The following is a 24,087-nucleotide window of genomic DNA, read 5'->3' on the forward strand; positions in this document are numbered from 1 at the left end:
AGTCGCTCACACTCACTCTTCCCTATTCTTCTATTGTTGTGTTGTTGTTGAAGACGAAGACGACCATTGGGGCGTTGTGGCAGTTGGTGATCGGAAAAGCAGACCGGGGGTGTCGTGTTGCTATTTCCGGGGGGATTCGCCCACCCTCTTTGATTCTTCTTATTCTGTAGCATCTTCACCACTGCACCAACGACTGTTCCCCCGCTATCGTACGCCGTTGTTAGCCGCTGCGGTTCCGCCACTACCGTCCTCCAGGTCGCTTCCGTCGCCGTACGCCACCAGTTGGGTGGTGGTGTTCCTGTTCCGGGCAAAGCATGTGTGTGTGTTTCTATTGTTAGTGTGTGTCATGTGTAGTGTCTTCTTGGTCGAATATTGCAAGAAAAGCCATCACCACCACCGTGAGGTGGTGGCTGTCACCTCCAAACACCGCCTGCCGCCACAAGGGTGGCTGAGTGTGTGTGTGTGTGTGTGTGTTAATTTTTGTGTGTGTTCATTTGGATATTATGTTGTATTATTGTATTTTGGCCAAATAATCAAGGAAATTTGTCACCACCACCGTGAGGTGGTTGCCTCCGCCATGAGCTGCCATTGACCACCACTACCCGAGGTTGTAGTAGGTGGCGCCCAACTGAATTAACATTAATAAACCTAGAAACATAAATAATGGACTAATTGGCACGCGATTCAGTTGGAAATCCTAATTAGGGTTTAAAAAACCCTAATTTTGGTTATGCTAGTTTTAGAATCGTCGAGACCCGTATTTTGGACCATTAGATCGAAATTATGAATTAAGCGTGATTACATTGTATGTTTGTCCTAGTGGATTGATGTAATTATTGGATTAATTCCTTAATGGGTTAAGTAAGAGCACTTAACCTTAATCATCATTTTATGTGAAAAACCCTAAGTGGGGTTGGGTTCTTGTTAGGCCATTTCTTGGACTAAGTTACTATTGGCCTTCGTGGGAAAATTGGGAACAAGTTTACTGAATAAGGAAATTATTGGACTTTAGCATAAGGCCCATTGGAAAGACTTGGGCCCAATTTGGAAAATTGGGCCAAAGGTGTGCTATAATTGGGCCTTGATGATTATGAGATATTGGACTATTAGAATGCCAAGTGTTTGGACCAGAATAAATGGTTGGGCCTTAAGGTAAGACCATCTGAGGGGTTTGGGCCCAATTTGGAAAATTGGGCCATATGTTGGGCCTTAGATAATTGTTTGTTTTTGGGCCTTTAGAGGGTGAGTTTGGGCCTTGGGCTTGAATCAAGCTAGGTTGGGAGTAAAGTGGTGTTTTTAGCCCAAGCGTGGACTTATGTTTATGTGTTGTAACCCAATTATTAATTGGGTGTTGTTTTGACTTTGACAGTTCGGGAATCTGTCATCCAGCAGCCAGAGTTTATCCGCGGGACTTCAGCAGTGCTTAGTGAGTTACCTTCCTTGTATAAGTGGGTCGAAGGCACCAATGTCGGCCCACTAGTAGTTAATTATAGTAAAGATAATTGTCTTTGTGATAATTGTCTGGTATGCCACTATTTGTTAATATTTATGTGCTTGTATGCTATGTTATTATGTGGTAGTGGTAGGGGTGAAATAGTCCCTAAAACCGGTTGAAATATACCGGAGGGCAGGTCGGGCACTCAGATATGCCTAACAATATGTTTATGCTATGTTATTATGTGGTAGCAGTAGGGGTGAAATAGTCCCTGTAACTGGTTGAAATAAACCGGTGGGTAGGTCGGGCACCTAGATATGCCTGGCAGGGTAGGTCGACCACCCAGATATGCTTGACATGGTAGGTCGGGCACCCAGATATCCGTAATGGGGTAGGTCGGGCACCTAGATATGTCTGGCAATATGTGATTATGTGGTATGATGAGGTAACTTACCCAGATATGTCGGGCTTTTGGTTGTGAAAAATTGTTTTCATTTTCTAAGAAAATGTTTCTAGAAAATAAAGTTGAGTTTTCGTTTTCAATTTTCAGTGAAGATATTAGAAAACGCGTTTTGTTGGAACCGGTGGAGTTTTCATTTTCCATCTTAAAAATTTGGAAAACTATAAAAATCACTTTTCTAATTTACGTACAATTTGGAAAACTGAAAATTATCATTTTCTTTAAAATTTTGAAAACTGAACGAACCAAAAGCGTTTTCAAAAATTTCCGTCTTTCTTGGAAAACTTTCATAGAAAACTAGATAATTTTCCACAACCAAACTCACCCTAAGTGTTATGTTGTTTCAACTTTACGTAGAACATATTGAAGAATTAGCACATGCATTTATGGACAAATTAGAGAAAAACAAACAAGCATAAAGAGTTCACTTATTTGGAAACGGAAATTATATTATAAAAAAGCCACACGGTTAACAAGTGATTAAAACGTGAGTAAAGTCTAGAGTTACAAGAGGAAAATCGAAATAATAAAGAAAACTAACGAAATGGAGAGATACGCCAATTGATCCAACTACAACACCCCTTCGAGGTTCTATATTTAAACCAAGCATAAGATATAGTGTGACATCCCTAAATTCACAGCCATTTAAAATTTTTATTTATGCTTATTTGAAAATCAAAATATTCATTTTAAAGAATAATATTGCCAAATTTGTTCCCAGAAAACATGATAAATATATTATCAAAGTATTTTCGAAGAAATGTAGTTTGTTTATATAAAAGCTTTGGGATGCCATCGTCAATACAAAAACATAAGCATAAACATGCCTTACACTCATTTACACTATTGATTTACATCTCCTTTAATCTCTCAGTGTTATATAGCTTCATAACGACACCTGTGATACAAAGAAACTCAGTGGGTTAGGTTGGAAAACCTGGTGAGTACATAGGGATTTCAATCCCACAATGTTATATATATATATATATATATATATATATATATATATATATGTGTGTGTGTGTGTGTGTGTGTGTGTGTGTGCGTGTTTTAGAACTCACAACATATAGAATATCACCTCATATAAGCAATTTTACCCCAACCCTATCGATCCTCACAATGACACAGTCTATACTCTCGGATCTAAAATTAACCTCTTTACATAATCTATACTTACGGATCGGGTATCTTTAATCCATGCTCTCAGATCAATAACTATGACCATTTCATACTCTCCGACTAGGGGCCATTACGTATGTCTAATCCATGCTCTCGGATCAATAACTATGCCCATTCCATACTTTCGGACTAGGGATAATTTATGCTCTCGGATCAATAACTATGGCCATACCATACTCTCAGATTGGGGACAACTGACTATATCTAATCCATGTTCTCGTATCAATGACAATTTTTAAAGTTCTACCCTCCTTGTATATCTCCCTCATACTCATAAGGAGATACTACCATATATTCATCTGAATTAATTTAGGTTTACTCTATATCCTATATCATCAAATATAATCAGATATGCTCTTAACACATATTTCAGGCAATATCAAATATTTTACACACAAACATATATTTAATACTTTAATCAATATTTGTATTAAAATCATGTTCATGAAAGGTACTATGCACTCACTTGTTAAAGTGATGATTCCAAACTCAGACGACACTTCGCTTCTAACAATTATATTTTCGTTCGACGAAACCTAGTATCATTACCGCTAGATTTTATTCTCATATTTATCGCGACTATTTACGAGCGATATTGTTTTATAAGTGTTAAACAATACTTTTCAACCACTATTACAGACAGGGGCCAAACATGAAGCATCGGAGGGCATGACTATTTTGGCATTTAAGTTTTTCTGAAATCCAACAACCCTAAGCCATTCAAACCAGATTCCCCGTACCCTTGAAATTGGCATTTAAGTTTTCCGGAGGGCATGACTATTTTGGCATTTAAGTTTTTCGGAGGGCATGACTATTTTGGCATTTATCTTCTGATTTTCAACACTTCAAACAACTTAGCATCAAAAACTTCTAACCCTTGAAATTGGACAGATAGATATTGCTTCTGAATTGAAGAAAACAGGAACATAAATTCAGTAAAAAAAATATGGATTGATAGATTTTGCTTCTGGAAGTCTGACTTCCTTTAGTTTCAAATTTTGATTTCTTCTTTTGAAACAAATATGAACTCAAGAAAAAGAACAATAAATTCAAGAAAAAATATGAATTCAAGAAAAAAAACATAAATTATTACAATACAAAATATGTATCAGATAGATCAAAAAAAGTGTATAATACCATCTGATTTTTGTCCACAATAGGCTGAGACTTGAATTCTAATTTTTAGCACCTTTCTACCAATGATTGAAGGATTTTTTTTTCCTTATCATTTGGAAGATTTATGAAATAAAGAAGTAAGAACTCACTGGGTCTGAGATGTTTCAGATGTTCGAAGATTGAAGGTTTTCATTTGAATGATTTTTCTGATTTCAAGCAAAGAATGAAAGAAGGAAACTGTTGCCAAGGAGCTCGACGGTGATTCGCTCAATTGATGGAATTATTAACTTGTTCCTCATACTTAAATCGTAATCACTATCACCAAGATTGAAGGAACCTAAGCATCATTTTCTTCCCCAAAAACTTCTGATTCCCGCTTATTTTCTCGCTTGCGTCGTTCCGTTTTTCCACCTGATAAATAACCTAATCCGATACAAAGGCTAAGGAATATTTGGGCCCCTAGATTTCAATGGGCCCTGTTCAAAGGCACACTTTGAACATGCCTTGGGTCGGCCCTGCATGCGCCGATCCTTGTTAATCCTTCTGTCCGAGTCGTTCCTCCTGACCACTCGGGGTCCAACTTGACTCATAGTATGGTTGTAATTTCCCTCCTCTGACAGTTCTTCATTTATTTCCGGCTGCACAATAGGCACAATAAGTTCATCCTTATTAAGCAACATTTGCCTCGTCTCCTCCCTTTGTTTGGCCATCATAGCCCGAATCATTGCTTGGATTCCTGCCATCGTGATTGGTTTGGGTGCAGTTGCTACCTCTGGCGCACACTCAATCACATGCCGCTGATTAGCATTAGCATTTCCATTAGCGTTCCTGAATCTGCTTCGAGTTCCCACCATGTCAATCTAGTCACCAAATCAGACATTCGGTGTGCAATGACGAGAATTCAGATAGGGAAAGCTTTATTTATGATAGACGTATAAATATCATTTTTTCTTCGAAAAGTTACATGCCAATTCTTATACTGTAATTAAACACTTAGAAATCTGACCACATAAAGTTTCCAGATCCAGTCGGAAACAGACCATAGATCCAAACAAATAATGGTATGATAAATCATTTAGCACATAAAAGCATTTTAGGCATCCTCCCTAATTAGGCTAGTGATTGTGTCTATTCAGATGTACTTCCTAAAATATATTAGACACACTACTCACGATCATCGCTTATCATTCTAAGTTTAAGTCTAGAAATTTCCAACAAACTCCTAGTTTGCTTTAGCTAATGCTCTGATACCAACTGTGACATAACCAAAATCATGGTCATTTAAAATTTTTATTTATGCTTATTTGAAAACCAGAGTATTCATTTTAAAGAATAATATTGCTGAATTTGTTCCCAGAAAACATGATAAATATATTATCAAAGCATTTCCGAAGAAATGTATTATGTTTATATTAAAATTTTGGGATGTCGTCATCAATACATAAACATAAGCATAGACAAACCTTAAATTCATTTACACTAGTGATTTACATCTCCTTTAATCTCTTAGTGTTATGTAGCTTCATATCGACACATGTGGTACAAATAAACTAAGTGAGTCAGGTTGGGAAACTTGGTGAGTACATAGGGATTTCAATCCCACAATGTTATATCATATATATATATATATATATATATGTGTGTGTGTGTGTGTGTGTGTGTTAGAACTCACAACATATACAAGTTCACGTCATATAAGCAATTTACCCCACTCCGTCGATCCTCATAATGGCACAGTATATACTCTCGGATCTAAAATAAACCTCTTTACCTAATCTATACTCTCGGATCGGGTATGTCTAATCCATGCTCTTGGATCAATAATTATGCCTATTTCATACTCTCGGACTAGGGACTATTGACTATGTTTAATCCATGCTCTCGGGTCAATAACTATACCCATTCCATACTCTTGGGCTAAGGGCAATTGACTAAGTCTAATCCATGCTCTCGGATCAATAATTATGCCCATTCTATACTCTCGTACTAGGGATAATTAACTATGTCTAATCAATGCTCTCGGATCAATGACAAGTTTTAAAGTTCTACCCTCTGTGTATATCTCACTCGTACTCATAAGGAGATATTACCCAATGTTCATCTTAATTAATTTAGGTTTCCTCTTTATGGTAGATCATCATATATTATCAGATATACTCTTAACACATATTTCAGACAATATCAAATATTTCACACACAAACATATATTTGATACTTTAATAAATACTTGTATTAAAATCATGTTCATGAAACGAACTATGCACCCACTTGTTAAAGTGATGATTCCAAACTCGTGCAGCGCTTCGCTTCTAACAATTATATTTTCTTTCGATGAAACCTAGTATCATTAGCGCTAGACTTTACAATATTGAACTTATAATATATATATATATATATATATATATATATATATATATATATATATATATATATATATATATATATATATATATATATATTGTTTATTAGTTCATAGTAACGATATTGAACTTAAACATAATCTATACTTAAAGTAGCGTAACAATAACCCACTTTACAAGGAGGTTTGGCTAGGAATCAGGCTCTATGGGGGAAAAACTTCCGAGCCAAAAGCTCTTCTTCTCGTAGCCTTCTGTAGCTCCGAGACACGCCTCTAGCACTTAGGTTGTACTAGGGAAAGGAGGGATAGTTTTGGAGTGTTGAGAGAGAAATAAGGGTGAAGGTGTGAAGAAATCGGAGAAACCTCGACCTATTTATAGGCCACAACTTCGGACTACATCGGGCGTACCCTCGAAGCTATGTTGTGCATAAGAGGCATACACTGAGCGTACGAGGTCTAGGTGTTGGTCATCCGAAGCGAGACCGTGGGGAGGAATCAATGGTCCAGATTAAGCCATGTCACCCTTCTCGCATCACCCTATTCCCAAGTTCTAAATTCTGTAACTTTCGCATACGAGCTCCATTTTTGAAATTATTTATATCCACACTAAGTGGCGATGTAATCTACAACTTTCGTTTAGATTCTGTCGGCTATTTTTGACTTTATTTTTAAAGTTATATTTTAACATGCTTAGACAAGTAAAATCCGTTAGAAATTCATAACTTTGTCATCTGACATCCGTTTTCATTTGTCTTTATATCGTTTAGCTCCTATTAATGAGATATTTGATTCTCGTTTAGATTGTGTCGGCTAAAAATCGATCGATCTAAAATTCAAATTCCAGGTTGTGCACTGCTATTCTAAATCTTAGAAAAATCATAACTTCCTCATACGAAGTCAGATTTGGATGTTCTTTTTATTTATGCTCTCAATTTAGCATATACTCCGACATTCATTTAGACCAATAAGGCCAAAAAGCATTTTATTGCAAACTCACTATTTACACCACATAGCGTCGTGCCGATTTTGTCGTGAAACTTCGACAGGTCATAATTTTTTCGTTATAACTCGGATTTCAGCATTCTTTATATGTATAGAACCCTTGTAACATATACTATAACTTGGTTATGATTATTTATTCTAAAGAATCTTCTATAAAATGTTATTTTTGACACTTATTGTCTCTAAATTAACTAGCTCGAATCCACAGGCATTACACATAGTAATAATCTTATCAACAATTTCATATGATTGGCGTGTAAAGCCTTGAAAGTCTTGTTATTTTGTGCCTTCCAAATGAACCATAAATGACCATGAAACACCACAATGATTACCTCCTTCTTCCTTGGACAATTCTACCAAATAGATACAAATTTAAGAAATTCACTTACACAATTGAAGTGAGTGCATCACATTCCACACCATTTTAAAATCCATTCCCTTGCCTTAATCACCACTGGGCATCCAATTAGCAAATGATCGAAATTCTCATGAGCATTATCACATAGTGAACATATGGTGAAAGTACCTTAATGTAACATCCCATTTTTCCACTAGCTTCAAATTCATCCCTCGGGTTTTAATTAGGGCATTTTGGCCCTTGGTTTAGAAGGAAGTGGCAAAAGGAGGCCCTTGTGGTAAAATGGTAAGTTTGGAAATTTAAGTAGTACACTGAGCGTACAGATGTTACGCTAAGCGTACTAGGGTGTGCCTTAGTACGCTGGGCTTACGCATGTGTACGTTGGGCGTACATATGCCAGGATGGAACCCTAACTTTTAGGGTTTGTGGAGTATTTAAGCACCTTATAGACATTCCCTCTCATCTCTTTCAGCCTCCATACCTCCCTTAGCCACCTTGAGAGAACCCTAGCCTCCTAGTGATCATTCTTGAGCTTATAAGTGTGTTTTTCGTGCCTTTAAGAAGGAGCTTGTGCATCAAGGAGCCAAGGAGGGAAGATTGGATTGTAGATCTTGGTTCATCATCTATTTTGGGAGCTCCAGAAGGTATAAAGTTGTTACCTTTATGTCTAATTCTACTAGATCTATCCTTGGTAGCTTATTTTCAATTTTGGTCCCATAAAGTCCCATTATAGTTCATGGTACGTTTTGGACGATTTGAGCTGTCCTTTCAGAACCTAGAATGGGTCCTAAGGTATAAAAATGAGGTCCCTTGAGCTACTGGGTCCCTAGTTTTTTGTAAGAGGTCTAAATGGATTAAGACCATGTATTAAGCCCTTTTCAGTCGACAAAAGTCTTCAAGTTTGAGACTTTATGGTCCTAGAGCACATTTGAGTAGTAGATCTGAAGTTTAAGCTTAAGTGCTTAATCCATTAAGCACTTATGGAAGTTTTAAGATCTATGAGGTTACGCACTGCGTAAATCCAGTACGCCCAACGTACTGGGTGAACCACCCCGATGGTGGTCAACATCAGGACTCTCTGAATAATTGGATTTGGGCCATGTTTTGATAATGTATATTAGATTTAGGCCTAATTAGGGAGTTGGGCCCAATTTAGTAAATTAGGCCAATAATGGGTTTTGCATATGTGGACTATTGGATCGTGGATTTGGTTTTGGGCCTTGGCCCAAATTAAAGAAAAGACAAAGTGGACTATATGGACCCTTAGTTAGGATTAATAGCCCATATGTTGACTCAACATTCGTTATTTTGGATAGTTCGGGATTTTCGGCGTGGCGGTACTTCTGGAGTTGGTACTTCAGTTCAGACCGGCATTGCAAGGTGTGTTATCCTCACTATATCAACAGGGTCTAAGGAACCAATGCTGGCCCTTGATGCGGGCCCTAGTGTGGAGGATCGGGCCCTTGCGTTCCTAGAGGCCCACGATCGTGTGACTAAAGGGGCTTCACGGAAATAGCCATAACTTTGGCTACGAATCTCCGTTTTAGGCCTACGACCAGTCAAATCGAAGCTTGGAGCAAGGAGCACGTCTAGATAAGTCCCAAAAGGGGACTTACCCATTTTTGAGTCCAGAAATTTCTTTCTAAATGGAGTTATGAACAATTTTGTTATTTTTCCTTAATTTTTGGGTTTTGTTTTTGGGTTTGTATTTGGCCCATGGACTTTTAGGGTTTCATTTTAATTTCTGCTTCTTATTTAACTGTTTTTGATGTAATTTGGACGGTCGATCATCAATTTTATGAACTTTCGATTTTCTCCCAAATTCTGTGTGTTAATCCAGATTTGAAGCCAATCCCACGGTATTCGTAGAATCAACGTGGTTTTGAAGAGATTGGCCTGGCTATTCTTTTAGAATCAACAGGTTCATTCTTGTTTATCTTTGTGTTGTTTTTTGCGCTGCATCAGTTGGTATCAGAGCCAAATTCCTGGTTCAAAATGCCTCTGAGGATAAACAGGACGCCCGCTAATGTTCATGAGCAAGAACTAGAAGAACGTATTATGGCACGAATGGAGGAGAGGATGGATCAAATGGTTGACCAACTGACTGATAGGATGGTCGAACTGATGAATCGAGGAGGGCAAAGGTCTCGAACACATTCTCAAGTGGAAGATGGTGAATTCGGGAACCCGTTCGGCGGTAGTGACGGTTCATATTCTGAAGATGATCTAGAAAGGCGGCCAAGGCGTGATCATAGAGGTGACAATAGGTGTTGGGAGACCGGAATGAGAATTGATATCCCGAAATTCGACGGGATCAGTTTGAATCCGGAGGGGTTCATTAACTGGTTGGCTACTGTCGAGGAAGTTTTTGAGTTCAAAAAAGTCCCTGAAAACAAAAGAGTGTCATTGATTGCTACCAATCTACGTGGTAGGGCATCTGCATGGTGGCAACAACTGAAACTGACACGAGACAGGCTTGGAAAGTCAAAGGTCGTGACTTGGAGGAAGATGAAGAAGTGTTTACGATCCAACTTCCTACCCCATAATTTTCAAAGGTTGATGTACCAACGGTTGCAAAATCTGAAGCAGGATGCCAAATCAGTTGATGATTACACAACTGAGTTCTACCAATTGATTGCCCGAAACGATATCCAGGAGATGGAGGAACAACTCGTTGCTCGATATATTGGGGGCCTACGGGTCCAAATCATGGACTCTGTAAATATGTTTGACCCGGTATCTATTTCTGAAGCGCACCAACGGGCGTTGGCTTTTGAGAAACAGAGTCGTCGGGTGGGCGGTTCGTCTTCAATTGCTAATATTGGAGGAAGTTCCGGGACGGGTGGTATGGTACCCCGTGTTGTGGCTAATCAACAAAGACCGACATCTAACAGTGTTGGACCAAATCCTAGGACAACTGTTAGTAGCATCTTGAAGTGTTTTAGTTGGGGGGAGACAGGTCACCGACAATCAGAGTGCAAGAAGGTTGGAAAACATCATTTGTTTGCTGAGCAAGATGACTGGCAAAATGATGATGCCGGTGAAAATTACAAAGATCCCCCTGTGTATGACGAAGAGCATCAATGCGAAGAGGAAGTTGTGATTGGAGATGTGGGGGTAAATTTGGTGGTAAGGCGGTCTTGTTTTACACCAAAAGTTGTTGGTGATGATTGGCTCAAACACAACATCTTTCAGTCGACATGTACTATTTTGGGAAAGGTTTGTACTTTTGTTATTGATTCAGGAAGTTGTGATAACCTTATATCTGAAGAAGCAGTTCAAAAGTTGGCTTTGAAAACAGAAAATCGCCCTAATCCTTACAAGCTACAGTGGCTTAAGAAGGGTGGCGAGGTCACTGTATCTAAACGAGCCCTTGTTCAATTTTCTGTTGGTACCACGTATAAAGATGATGTGTGGTGTGATGTGGTTGCTATGGATGCTTGTCATTTGTTGTTGGGCAGACCTTGGGAGTATGATCGTAACATAGATCATAACGGGCAGACTAATACTTACAGTTTCTTGTTTGGTGGTGTGAAGATAACATTGGTTCCCAATAAGCCAAAGGAGCCAGTTCCGAGACCTTCGGGTACTCTGCTGACCCTTAATCAGTTTGAAGATGAGTTGGAGGCGGAAGGTGAAATTTTTGTATTGCTCGGGAAGGAAGTTTCTAAGGAGGTTGAAATTCCTGAGGCTATGGTTCCTCTGCTCAAGGAATTCGCTGATGTTTTCCCTAATGAATTACCTGATGGTTTGCCACCTTTACGTGACATCCAACATCATATTGATCTACAACCAGGAGCTCAGTTGCCTAATAGGCCACATTACAGAATGAGTCCCAGAGAGCATGAGGAGTTGCGACGACAGGTGGAGGACTTGATTTCAAAAGGTCATGTTACGGAGAGCATGAGCCCGTGTGCTGTTCCTGCTTTGTTGACTCCTAAAAAGGATGGTACTTGGCGTATGTGTGTTGATAGTCGCGCCATCAATAAGATCACGGTGAGGTACAGATTTCCAATTCCTCGACTTGATGACTTACTTGACCAGATTAACGGTGCCTCTATCTTTACGAAACTGGACTTGAAGAGCGGGTACTATCAGATTCGACTTAGGCTTGGGGATGAGTGGAAGACTGCCTTCAAGACTCGTGAAGGATTGTATGAGTGGTTGGTGATGCCTTTCGGTTTATCAAACGCTCCTAGTACATTTATGCATGTGATGAACCAGTTGTTCAGGCCCTTTATTGGTAAATTTGTAGTCGTTTATTTTGATGACATACTTATTTACAGTGCTACTTTTGGTGAGCATGTCAACCATGTGTGGCAGGTTTTGACCGTGCTTCGACGGGATAATTTGTATGCAACTATGAAGAAATGTGTGTTTATGGTTCCTAAAGTCTTGTTCTTGGGGTACGTTGTTTCTGGGGAAGGAATACAAGTGGACGAGTCTAAAGTAGCAGCTGTCAGACAATGGCCAAGTCCAACTACCATCACTGAAGTTCGAAGCTTTCATGGCCTTGCTTCATTCTATAGGAGGTTTATTCCAAACTTTAGTTCTATTATGGCACCGGTGACTGATTATATGAAAGGGAAGACCTTTACTTGGTCCGAAGCAGCAGAATCAGCTTTCCAATTAGTAAAAGAGAAGCTTACTACATCACCGATTCTTGTATTGCCAGACTTTTCTCAAGTGTTTGAATTACACACGGATGCTTCCAAGGTTGGGATTGGAGCAGTTCTAAGTCAAGGAGGACGACCGATTGCCTATTTTAGTGAGAAGTTGACGAGGCCAAAGCTGCATTATAGCACTTATGATGTTGAGTTCTATGCAGTGGTCCAAGCTATGACGCATTGGCGCAATTATCTATTTCATAAGGAATTTGTTTTGTTCACAGATCATGATTCATTAAGACATATTCACAGTCAAGATAAGGTGTCACACAAACATGGGAGGTGGATGTCGTTCTTGGAAAAATTCACTTTCGTGGTGAAACACAAGTCTGGGATGTCAAATCGGGTGGCTGATGCATTGAGTCGAAGGAGTAATTTGCTAGTTTCCATGAGGGTTGGTGTGCCGGGGATGGATGTCCTCATGGAGCAGCTAACGGTTGATCCTTATTTTTCTGTTGTTCTGCAGGGTATACAATCTGGACAGATGTCTGATTTTCTACTGCATGAAGGGTTTCTTTTCAAAGGCAATCAATTGTGCATCCCTGATTCTAGTCTCCGCCTTCAAATAATTAGGGAGTTGCATGGTGAAGGGCATGTCGGCCGAGATCGCACTTTACAGTTGGTACAATCCTCTTATTTTTGGCCTACAATGCGCAAGGAGGTGGATGGATATGTTAAACGATGTCGAATATGTCAGGTGTCAAAGGGCACATCTACCAATGCAGGACTATATATGCCTTTGCCTGTTCCATCACAACCTTGGGTAGACATCAGCATGGATTTTGTGTTGGGTTTACCACGTACTCAACGGGGAAATGATTCAATATTTGTGGTTGTTGATCGTTTTTCTAACATGGTGCACTTTATTCCTTGCAAAAAGACGACGGATGCAGTTAATGTGGCCCAGTTATTCTTTCGAGACGTCTACCGTTTGCATGGATTGCCGTCTTCTATTGTTTCAGATTGAGACACTAGGTTTTTGAGTCATTTTTGGCGCAGACTATGGAAAATGGTGAACACTCAGCTCAATTTTAGTAGTGCATATCATCCTCAAACGGATGGCCAAACAGAGGTTGTCAATCGATCCCTTGGTAATATTTTGCGGTGTTTAGTGGGTGATCATGTGAAGACCTGGGATCAAAAGCTTTGTCAAGCTGAGTTTGCTCATAATCATGCTATCAACCGAAGTACTGGATATAGTCCATTCCAGGTAGTCTATTCTGTTCAGCCACGGGGACCACTTGATTTGATGTCACTGCCTGTTTCTAGGGTTGTTCCAAAGAAAGTGCAGGATTTTGTTGGAGGACTGCATGATGTTCATAAGGCTGTTCATGACAACTTGGTCCGAGCTAACTCCAAGTACAAGCAAGATGCAGATAAAAAATGCAGACAAGTTGATTTTGAAGTAGGTGACTTTGTTTGGGCTGTTTTGACTAAAGATCGTTTTTCGGTTGGTGAGTACAACAAGCTGTCAGCTAAGAAGATTGGACCGGTGGAGATTGTGGAGAAGATTAATTCCAATGCTTACCGTCTACAGTTGCCAAGTCACATTCGTTGTTCCGATGTTTTCAATGTAAAGCATTTGCTTCCTTATTATGGGGATTCTTCTGATGATGACCATGGTGCACATTCGAGGTCGAATTTTGTCTACCCAGGAGGGGATGATGCGGGCCCTAGTGTGGAGGATCGGGCCCTTGCGTTCCTAGAGGCCCACGATCGTGTGACTAAAGGGGCTTCACGGAAATAGCCATAACTTTGGCTACGAATCTCCGTTTTGGGCCTACGACCAGTCAAATCGAAGCTTGTAGCAAGGAGCACGTCTAGATAAGTCCCCAAAGGGGACTTACCCATTTTGAGTCCAGAAATCGCTTTCTAAATGGAGTTATGAACAATTTTGTTATTGTTCCTTAATTTTTGGGTTTTGTTTTTGGGTTTGTATTTGGCCCATGGACTTTTAGGGTTTCATTTTAATTTCTGCTTATTTAAATGTTTTTGATGTAATTTGGACGGTCGATCATCAATTTTATGAACTTTCAATTTTCTCCCAAATTCTGTGTGTTAATCCAGATTTGAAGCCAATCCCACGGTATTCGTAGAATCAACGTGGTTTTGAAGAGATTGGCCTGGCTATTCTTTTAGAATCAACAGGTTCATTCTTGTTTATCTTTGTGTTGTTTTTTGCGCTGCATCAGCCCTTTATCGGAGTTGTATCTGGGTATTTGCTTGATATGTTTATTGATATGCTAGATCTGCATCCTGGTAGTTAGGATGGTATTATGTTAGTGACCTGGTTTAGGTTGGTATCATGGTATATCGGATGATGTTATGTTAGTGATCGATTAGGTCGGTATCCTGGATATAGGATGGTTAATGTGTTAGTGATCTGTTAGATCGGTATGATTATCTGTTATATACATGCTAGCGTATGATATTTATGTACACATGATTGTTGGATTTTTATGGGGGTTGGGTTTAGGCGGGTCCTGCTTCGTGCTGTAGGCCAACATACCTAGGGCGGACCGGATTGACTGCAGGCCCAGGAGGGCACATAGTCAGGCCGAAGGCCTAGCGAGCGGTCCGGATAGGTTGAAGTCCCCGAGAGGGCTGTCCAGACGTGTCGAGGCTCGGAGACTGGGCCAGATTGACTGAATGCCCGATGCGGGCGGTCCAGTCATATTGTAGACTCAGAGAGTGGACCAGGTGGACTGAAGGCCTAGTGCGGGCGGACCAGTGACACTGTAGACTCGAGATGCATGGTTGTTTTGTGTTTGTTTATATGATATGATTATGGTTATATGAGGTTGGTATTTTGGGGGTAACTCACTAAGTCTTTGAGCTTACATATATCGATTATTGTTTTAGGTCAACCGGATGACCGTGAAAAGGCAAATGAGTGACCGTACACTTCCTCATATTTTGATTTGGATTTCTGGGATACTCTGATATGAAACTATTTTGGAAACCTTTGTGTAATAACTATTGGTATTTGAATTTTTTTTAAAAGTTTAAATTTGGCATGAATTTATGGGTGTTACACTTAATACCCCTGCTGGCAAGATTAACTGTCACAAGAACTCTACCTGATGATGACATCCACCCACTACGTTGAATCTTTAAGGGGATTACTTTTGAGCAACTGGGTATTGTTCCATTTGACGGGCTAGAAATGGAATCAATCTTCTTGTGCAATACGTTGACTGAGTATCTGCCATCTGGTGTTAAACTAAAACAAAAACTGTTTCGTGAGAGATCAACATTGACTTCCTGCAGCAAGTGTAATAAATTTTCCAGATCATTCAAAGTCTCGACCTCCATAGTGTTGGATTAATGTCTAAGTCCATAACTATAATTGGTAAGACTTGACCCGACCCGGCATGGTCCATTTGGGTTGCAAACCTTCATGCACTTGGATAGACTATAATGAGAGAAATAAGACACTTATGGTTATTAATATATTATAAGTTCTAGTATATTAATAATAAGATTATTTAATTAGTATTGATCAAGAATTAATCTAGGATTAATTAAGTGATCAAAAGAAGACTAATTAAATATATGGGTTGATTGTGTAAATCATCCATACTTATATAGTGGGCTAATGCTCCATGGATAATCAAGTTGGGCTAAAACCCATAGGATGGTCCATGGATGCTCCATGGTGTATTTGAACCCATGGATCCAAGGAAATGGAAAGCCATGATAATTAAGGATTTACCCTAATTGTAACACTATATAATGATATTATTCTTGACAAAAATCGGCCACTAGTATTACACTAGAGAGTGTAACAAAGGGCTAGCCGATTTCATGAAGTGTAGAACTCTCTCAAGTTATTCTAAGTGTTTTGATAACTGTGATTCCATTTGAGGCTTCCACACTATTGGGGCTAGGCACTCAAGCTTCATGAAGACTTTCTACATCAAAGAGGTATGTATTCTATCTTGATATATCTATTTTGTATGATAGATTAGGATAATACCTTGGATATTCTTATTTGCATGTATAATAGAGAAAACATAGATCCAAGGTATTTAGGGTTGCATGTACACTTAGGAGTGTTAGAATGCTCAAAACCCAACAGTGGTATAAGAGCCTAGGCTTGTTTTCTTGTTATACTTGAAAATGGAGCTGAAAAATCGAGTTTTGATGCTGTCAGCCCAGCAGACTCGCCGAGTCCATGAAGGGACTCGACGAGTCCAAGGCAAAATTCATCCAACTCGCCGAGTTTTGTTCATGCACTCGACGAGTTGGACCCCAGACAGCATATTTTCGAGGTTTTTGGCTAGAAATGGACTAGGAACATTACCCTACGTTGTTTTTGAACTTATAAACTTGTTTTTTAATGTGGTAATGTTCATGCTAATCCATTTTCAAAGATAATTGTCAATAGATTCATGTTTTGTATTAGTTCAAGGTTTAGACTAATTACATGAAGAAGTTTGATATGAATTATCTTGTTCTTATGAGTTGCTTAGATTAATAGAAAAGTTAATTGAAATAGTTGTTTTCAATCCATTTTAATCTAAGAGTTGAGTATAAAATGTGTTTGTGTAACTTGTCCTCAAGTTACATGAAGAGTCACATTAAAGACTCATAAAACTCATAAAAGTTGGTAATGGTTACAAAATGAAGAGTCTTGTGTCATTCAATTTTTTTTTTATGACTCCATAACTTGTCCTCAAGTTATGGAAATTCAAGAGTCACTTCATTAATAAATAAATAAATAAATAAAGTGTAACCTTAATTAATTCCATAAGTTATAAAAATAAAGAAAAGATTAATTCTTTTATTAGTTTAAAGTCTTCCATAAGTTATGGAACTTGAAGAGTTTTTGGATTAAAGCTACTTTAAACACATAAGTTATGGAATTAATTAGTTTTGAATAGTTTCAAAACTTGCCCTCAAGTTTTGGAATTTGTAAAGTTTTCTCTTATGAATACTTTAATTCCAAGTTAGCCCTTAGAATTCTAAAGAGTTAAAATTCAACACTTATACTATTTATAACATTAATGGTTAATTATTATATATATGTATAAGAACAAGTCGTTTTACCGTTAGTAGGCCTCATTCACGAAGTCGGTCTATAAGGTGGGTATAAGGTTGTTGCCTATAAAATGGTGACTTAATGGGTGTCCACTCTCACCCACCGCTTACTTGACTGGTGGAGGGTCGTTAGCCGAACAGGTAGGACAATGACTTTAAATTCTCCCTTCATTAAAAGTATTAATGATAAATACTAAAGTAACTAAAATCTTAATAATTCCCAATCTTAGTTACTTTAGGTAAAATGTGAATTTGGTGCTAGCCCATGGAATTCACACTTTGTACCTTACCAAGTCGTTGGTGGAGCGTGTGTGGTTAACCGGCACACTAACTTGGACTAGTAAGGACCACGAAGGGTGACTTAATGTTTTTCATAAATCAATGGAGCGTGTGTGGTTAACCGACACATTGATTAGGTGATAATATTAAGGGTACCAAGTGAATTGGTATGGTTATTCACACCTTGTTTTGTGATCCTTGGCATCCCAGTCACAAAATTTGAGAGGGCACACTCGAGATTGAAACATGCCATTGAAAAGTTCAATGAATCTCAAAAGATCTAGGAATTTCAAATCCAATTAAAACCTAATAAATTATTTCGTTTTTCATGGTGGAAATTGGTGAATCGTCATTCGCCTACCTTCAAATATTTTATAGCTTGGATTACGGCATCCCTCTTCTAAGTTATAAAATAGTTTGTTGGGTCCTAGCCTTAATATTTCATATTGGGTGTCATATTAAGGACTTTAAATCAACTATCTTGAATATCTCCCAAAACATGTCTGGTTTAGACATATATGATCTTCCCAAATCTCTTGAAGATGATATTCCTCAACATCATGCTTCACTTCCTCTATCTCCTCCAATTATTCTCCCTCACCCACAAGTTCTTGAGAAGTTTAAGGTCACTCGAGCCCTGTTGGCAAGTAACGGTCTTGGTGTGGTCACATCTTGGAGATGTAGTCACATATTGACAAGACGGGAGAGTTGGGTGTCAAAGTCTTGAGAAAGTTGGTGGTTCAATCACTTTCTAAGTCACATAGTGAGTTCTTTTGGAACACCTATGAAAAAGACTATGACAAGACCCTTAATGATTTTATCTATTTGTTAAGATCAACTTCCCAAACCTTAAATGGACATTGGCAATGGTAGCATTGGATATCTAGAAAAGCATTTCTCTTCCCAATGGAAAGGGATCGGCCATAGTCAACTCGGTTGACCAAATGGTAAAGAGAAAGGCTAAGTCTGAGATAGTCTCATGTGCCATTATCAAAGGGTCTACATGTGTTTTGTTGCCAAAGGAAGGGGCATTGGTTGCAAAGCTGCCATAATTTACCTAAGGATGTTAAAGTTGATAAGATTGACTCTACTTCAGGTAAAATACACTGTATAACTCTATTAAGTTCCTATTTGGAGATTCTTATTACATAATGTGAATGGGTCACATGCTGATGTCTTTTAAGAATCAAAGAAAAGATAGGAAGCTTAAAGAAGTATATGTTGATTTTGATTGCGAAGATGGGTTTCGATCGCATGGTTCGGTAATCAGAATTTTGAGCTGTTGCTTAAGAGTTATAATATATTGCTTATGAATAGATAACAACAAGGTTTTCATGTGGATTGTAAGGATAAGTTTTTCCGCAAAGTTTTAAAATAAAAGGAAAAAAGGGGTTTTAATTTTATTTATTTTAAAAAATATCCTTACAATGGCATCGGTGGAAAATTGTTGCTTATATGTTTCCAGTAATAGCAATATTTGAAAGTGGATTTGATTCTTTCATTTGTGGTAGTGTCTGAATTTACCAAATGAAGAAAGTTTTCATCACCCAAGTTTCAATTGGACAGAAACTTGGAATCATACAAGTTGTATTGTATGATGAATGAGAATTTTCATATTTGAAAATTAAGACTAATTCTTTGATCACATGTATATGTGGGTCAATTGAAGGACTAAGGAATTAGGTACACTTGGTGTGCACTGGTCAAGGTCCACCACAAAGATTGATTTGTCATGATTTACTAAAGATTAGTAAATATGATTGTACTTATAAGGTTAAGTATAATTCTGTAACATTGAAAAAGTTCCAATGTATGACAAAACAAATGAGAAGAATGAAATTAGGCAGAAGGATAAAAGTTTCTCAAATCTGAAAAGATGGGAAAGTACTTTAGTATCAGTTTTATGATCATCTTAATGATTTACAAACCATATCACAAATTCATACTCTAAGGATGTCTTAGTGCATTGTTATGGCTAAGAAGAGAAATCATGAATTGTTGGATTGGTTAAAATCAAGAAGATGAGTCATACTTCGTTCCAAAACAATTCTTAGAGTCATACTCCAAGATTGTAACATTGAGTGACATAAAGTAAGGTTTAAAACACTTATCAAATGTAGTGTAAAATGTTTTATACTCTTGTACATTTGAGATTGGTAAGTTGTGATGTCTTGGATGAGACAAAGACCAACTAAGACCAATTGTGTGAAGTGTTAGTCTTGATAAGAATCCGCACTATCCCTTGAATATTTGTTTTGTCAAGGAATGGTTCTTGACTAGGAAAAACTTATATGTCAAGAGGACAGTGGGAGCCTTAAAGATCCTGAAAGAGTTTCAAGATTTAATCAAGAGTAAAACCTGTAATTTATCACTAGCACACGACTTAAGGTTTGCAACCTATCGTGTTGACATAATTCTTATTTCTGTACCTACTTCAAATAAGTTGAATTTGCATGTGAGTTATCAGAGTTCAACTTGGAAGCATTGGTGGGCCTTGTGTTACCAAGGTGACAAGAAACTAAGATTGAATAAGTTTAATCCATGTAGGGCTAATTTGTCACTAACCTTATCTTGTGATTATGGTTTTGACAAATTCGCATGGATAGGAACTCATACACTATAAAATCTAAGTGTCATAAGGTTTCTCTCCGATTCATGAAAATGATGGTGAGGAAACACTTTCACTAAATAGATTTTAAGTAGATATCAATTGTGTCATTTGCATTTTCAAAAGTCATTAGTGGAGCGCGTGTGGTTAACCGGCATACTAACATGGACTTGTGAGAAAAGGCAAATGCCTAAGCAATTGAGACTATGATTACGGCATCCCTTTTCATAGTTCTGAAAATTGTTTAGACACACATGTGAGCTATCTACGAAAGGATGTATGAATCTAAATTTCAGAAGTCCAGCAGATTTCTGAAAATATGTCAGAGCTAGTGGGAGCATAAGTGTTATGATGATAATCATCATGTTAGTGGGAGCATGATTATTATGATTAGTATTGCAAGCTAGCAATGTTAATTATAGAAAACAAAGTTTCAATTCGTGAAGTTGCAGGGGTTGAAAAGTTGTTTTGCTATAATTAAGGGAGAGGAAATTATACTTCATTTCAATTCTAAAGCTTAGATTGAGATTTTAATCATCTTTAGTCAAGAATATATATATGAATTTTATGTCTGAATGGTTCGACTTAAGGAAATTCTATATATATTGCGTTTTCAAAATTCGATTATGATTACGGCATCCCTCTTCATAGTTAAATTTTGAAAACATGGCAAATGAAAAATATTGTAGCAAAAGACTGGTCTAGTATCATGTCTTTATGTCAAACATCATGAATCGTGTCCCATATGCTTCGAATATAGGATCGATTGCATGTGCTATAATATTCATCCTTTCTAAATTTTCCAAATGCTTAAGGCATATAGAAGGGAAAAGTCTAGAACTGGATATGACTAAAGTGATTAAGCAATTGTCGAGGACAATCTGAGGTTCGCCAAAGATTGGTTGCTCAGGGACATTTGGAAGTCTAGTGTTAATTTTGGTAGGACCATATTGACATTTTCTGAAAAGAGGTAACTCTTGTTCAGAAGTGATAGTCAAATGGGACTATGGAAATGTCTCCATAGGTGGAAGTTATTCAATCTATGTAAGATTAGGAAACTTAATGCAAGAAGGATGTTCCCAAGGAGCTGATCTCCTTTGGAATGCTCTGTAATGGTTGATGTCAAGTCTTTCTGACTTCGTGCATAATCATTACAAGAGGATCAATGCATATAAGTTTAGAATCTAACAGATTTCAATAAATGACATGAATTTGGAATTCTTGCATTTACAATAAGGATTTGGGATTGTGAAATGAGTATCATTGGAATCATGTTCAATTGATCTACATCACAATGTAAGGATCATAGACAAACATAGTGTGCATACTTGGGGTATGGCATAACTATTGTTTAGAAAACAAAGTGTACATGCTAGGAGCATGGGATGACTGTTGTTTTTATTCAAGTCTTACGTTGATTATTTGAAACATCGAATAATGTGTAATCAATATGGTGATAAATAAAAGGTGGTTTTATTTATATTCAAAAGGGTTCTGAGACCATATTAGATTCGATTATTATTGTGTTTCACTTTGCATGTTTTGACTTCCAAAATAGCTAGGTTATTCTTTCCGAATGACTAAGTTATTTAAACACTCCACAGTCGTTCATATGTTGGAAGTAGGTATGAATCAAGACTGTCATGAATCGGGTTTGTAGATGGCTAAATGAGTTTAGTCATGGCAATGGTTGCTACAACATTCATGAGTACTCATAAGTTATGAGTATTGGAATAAACCCACGCTCACTTGTATCACTTCATGGAATTTATCTCGAGTGATCGTGAGACGGTAATATCATATAAATCTTCAAACCTAGAGATATGAGTTGTTACCTATGAGTTGGTTGTGCATTGATTGCACGTAAACGCATCAGTAACTTGATGTTATAAAACGTGCCTTTGTGTACAATTCAACAAATAGTAGAACAAGCATATGAGTCGAAGTTTATCTGTTCCTTCTAGAAATAGAAGCGATATCTAGACCCCTCGATGATTTTGTTGTGACCTATGTACCGGCCGGTCAGAACTGAATTGATGTGTTCGATTAAGTTCTTTGTCAAACAAATCGAAAATCGGGAAACAAACTGCTGGATAATAAGTACGACGTTGTTCCATGTATTTGTCCGGCTGATATCATGAGAACAGAGGATTATATGATCCCTTATCTAATGGACAAGTCATTGACAAGGTCAGAGTTCATCTACAAGGTCAGAGTTCGACAGAAGCTTTTGAGAGCTACGATTGTCGGTTGGTTCCTGAAGTCATACGCAATAATAGTTTTAGACTTATCCAAGTGGGAGACTGTTGGATTAATGTCTAAGTCCATAACTATAATTGGTAAGACTTGACCCGACCCGGCATGGTCCATTTGGGTTGCAAACCTTCATGCACTTGGATAGACTATAATGAGAGAAATAAGACACTTATGGTTATTAATATATTATAAGTTCTAGTATATTAATAATAAGAATAATAAGATTATTTAATTAGTATTGATCAAGAATTAATCTAGGATTAATTAAGTGATCAAAAGAAGACTAATTAAATATATGGGTTGATTGTGTAAATCATCCATACTTATATAGTGGGCTAATGCTCCATGGATAATCAAGTTGGGCTAAAACCCATAGGATGGTCCATGGATGCTCCATGGTGTATTTGAACCCATGGATCCAAGGAAATGGAAAGCCATGACAATTAAGGATTTACCCTAATTGTAACACTATATAATGATATTATTCTTGACAAAAATCGGCCACTAGTATTACACTAGAGAGTGTAACAAAGGGCTAGCCGATTTCATGAAGTGTAGAACTCTCTCAAGTTATTCTAAGTGTTTTGATAACTGTGATTCCATTTGAGGCTTCCACACTATTGGGGCTAGGCACTCAAGCTTCATGAAGACTTTCTACATCAAAGAGGTATGTATTCTATCTTGATATATCTATTTTGTATGATAGATTAGGATAATACCTTGGATATTCTTATTTGCATGTATAATAGAGAAAATATAGATCCAAGGTATTTAGGGTTGCATGTACACTTAGGAGTGTTAGAATGCTCAAAACCCAACACATAGTTCTTGATTTAAATCTCCATGTAAAACCTGATGTGGATATCCTCTCAGAAACAAAACAACGCTTCACTGTTTCTAGCTCGTATAACTTGGGGAATCTTTCTTGCATCGTTAATGGGCCTCAACATCTGTCCTTCAAGAATAGAATATTCACATTTGATCTCGGGACCAGTTTGAAAAGTTCCTGATAATTGATGTCGAATTCAGGTAGACTTTTTATGGTTTGGCTATATTACACCATACTCCGCTGATTGAGGATTTTGTAATTAAAGTGATTGGTTTCATGGTTAAATTGTGAATACTATTTATACAGTTCCTCCATAATCTGCCACTTCTTTCTTTAAGTCTCCATCACCACTTAGTGGGTAATGCTAAAATTTGAGCTTTCAAAGTCCCAACACCAAGCCCTCCGTCTTTTTTTTTGATGCTACTATCTTTGACCATGAGACCCAATGTATTTTTTATTTATCTTCATTTCCACCCCCACATGAACCTCCTTCTAA

General features: G+C 37.8%; 1 protein-coding gene across 1 annotated transcript in view; it reads left to right on the forward strand.

Annotated features, from left to right (window-relative positions):
* The window catches only part of LOC145005938 (uncharacterized), a 32,143-nt gene extending 18,600 nt beyond the window's left edge, over nucleotides 1–13,543 (forward strand). The window contains exon 2 of the mRNA XM_078965043.1: nucleotides 9,875–13,543. Coding sequence (XP_078821169.1) covers nucleotides 9,875–13,543 — 3,669 coding nt within the window. The remainder of the gene's footprint in view (nucleotides 1–9,874) is intronic.
* Nucleotides 13,544–24,087: the final 10,544 nt, after the last annotated feature.

Source organism: Lactuca saligna, chromosome 1 (genome assembly GCF_052625555.1).
Source record: "Lactuca saligna cultivar CGN05327 chromosome 1, ASM5262555v1, whole genome shotgun sequence".
Taxonomy (NCBI): Eukaryota; Viridiplantae; Streptophyta; class Magnoliopsida; order Asterales; family Asteraceae; genus Lactuca; species Lactuca saligna.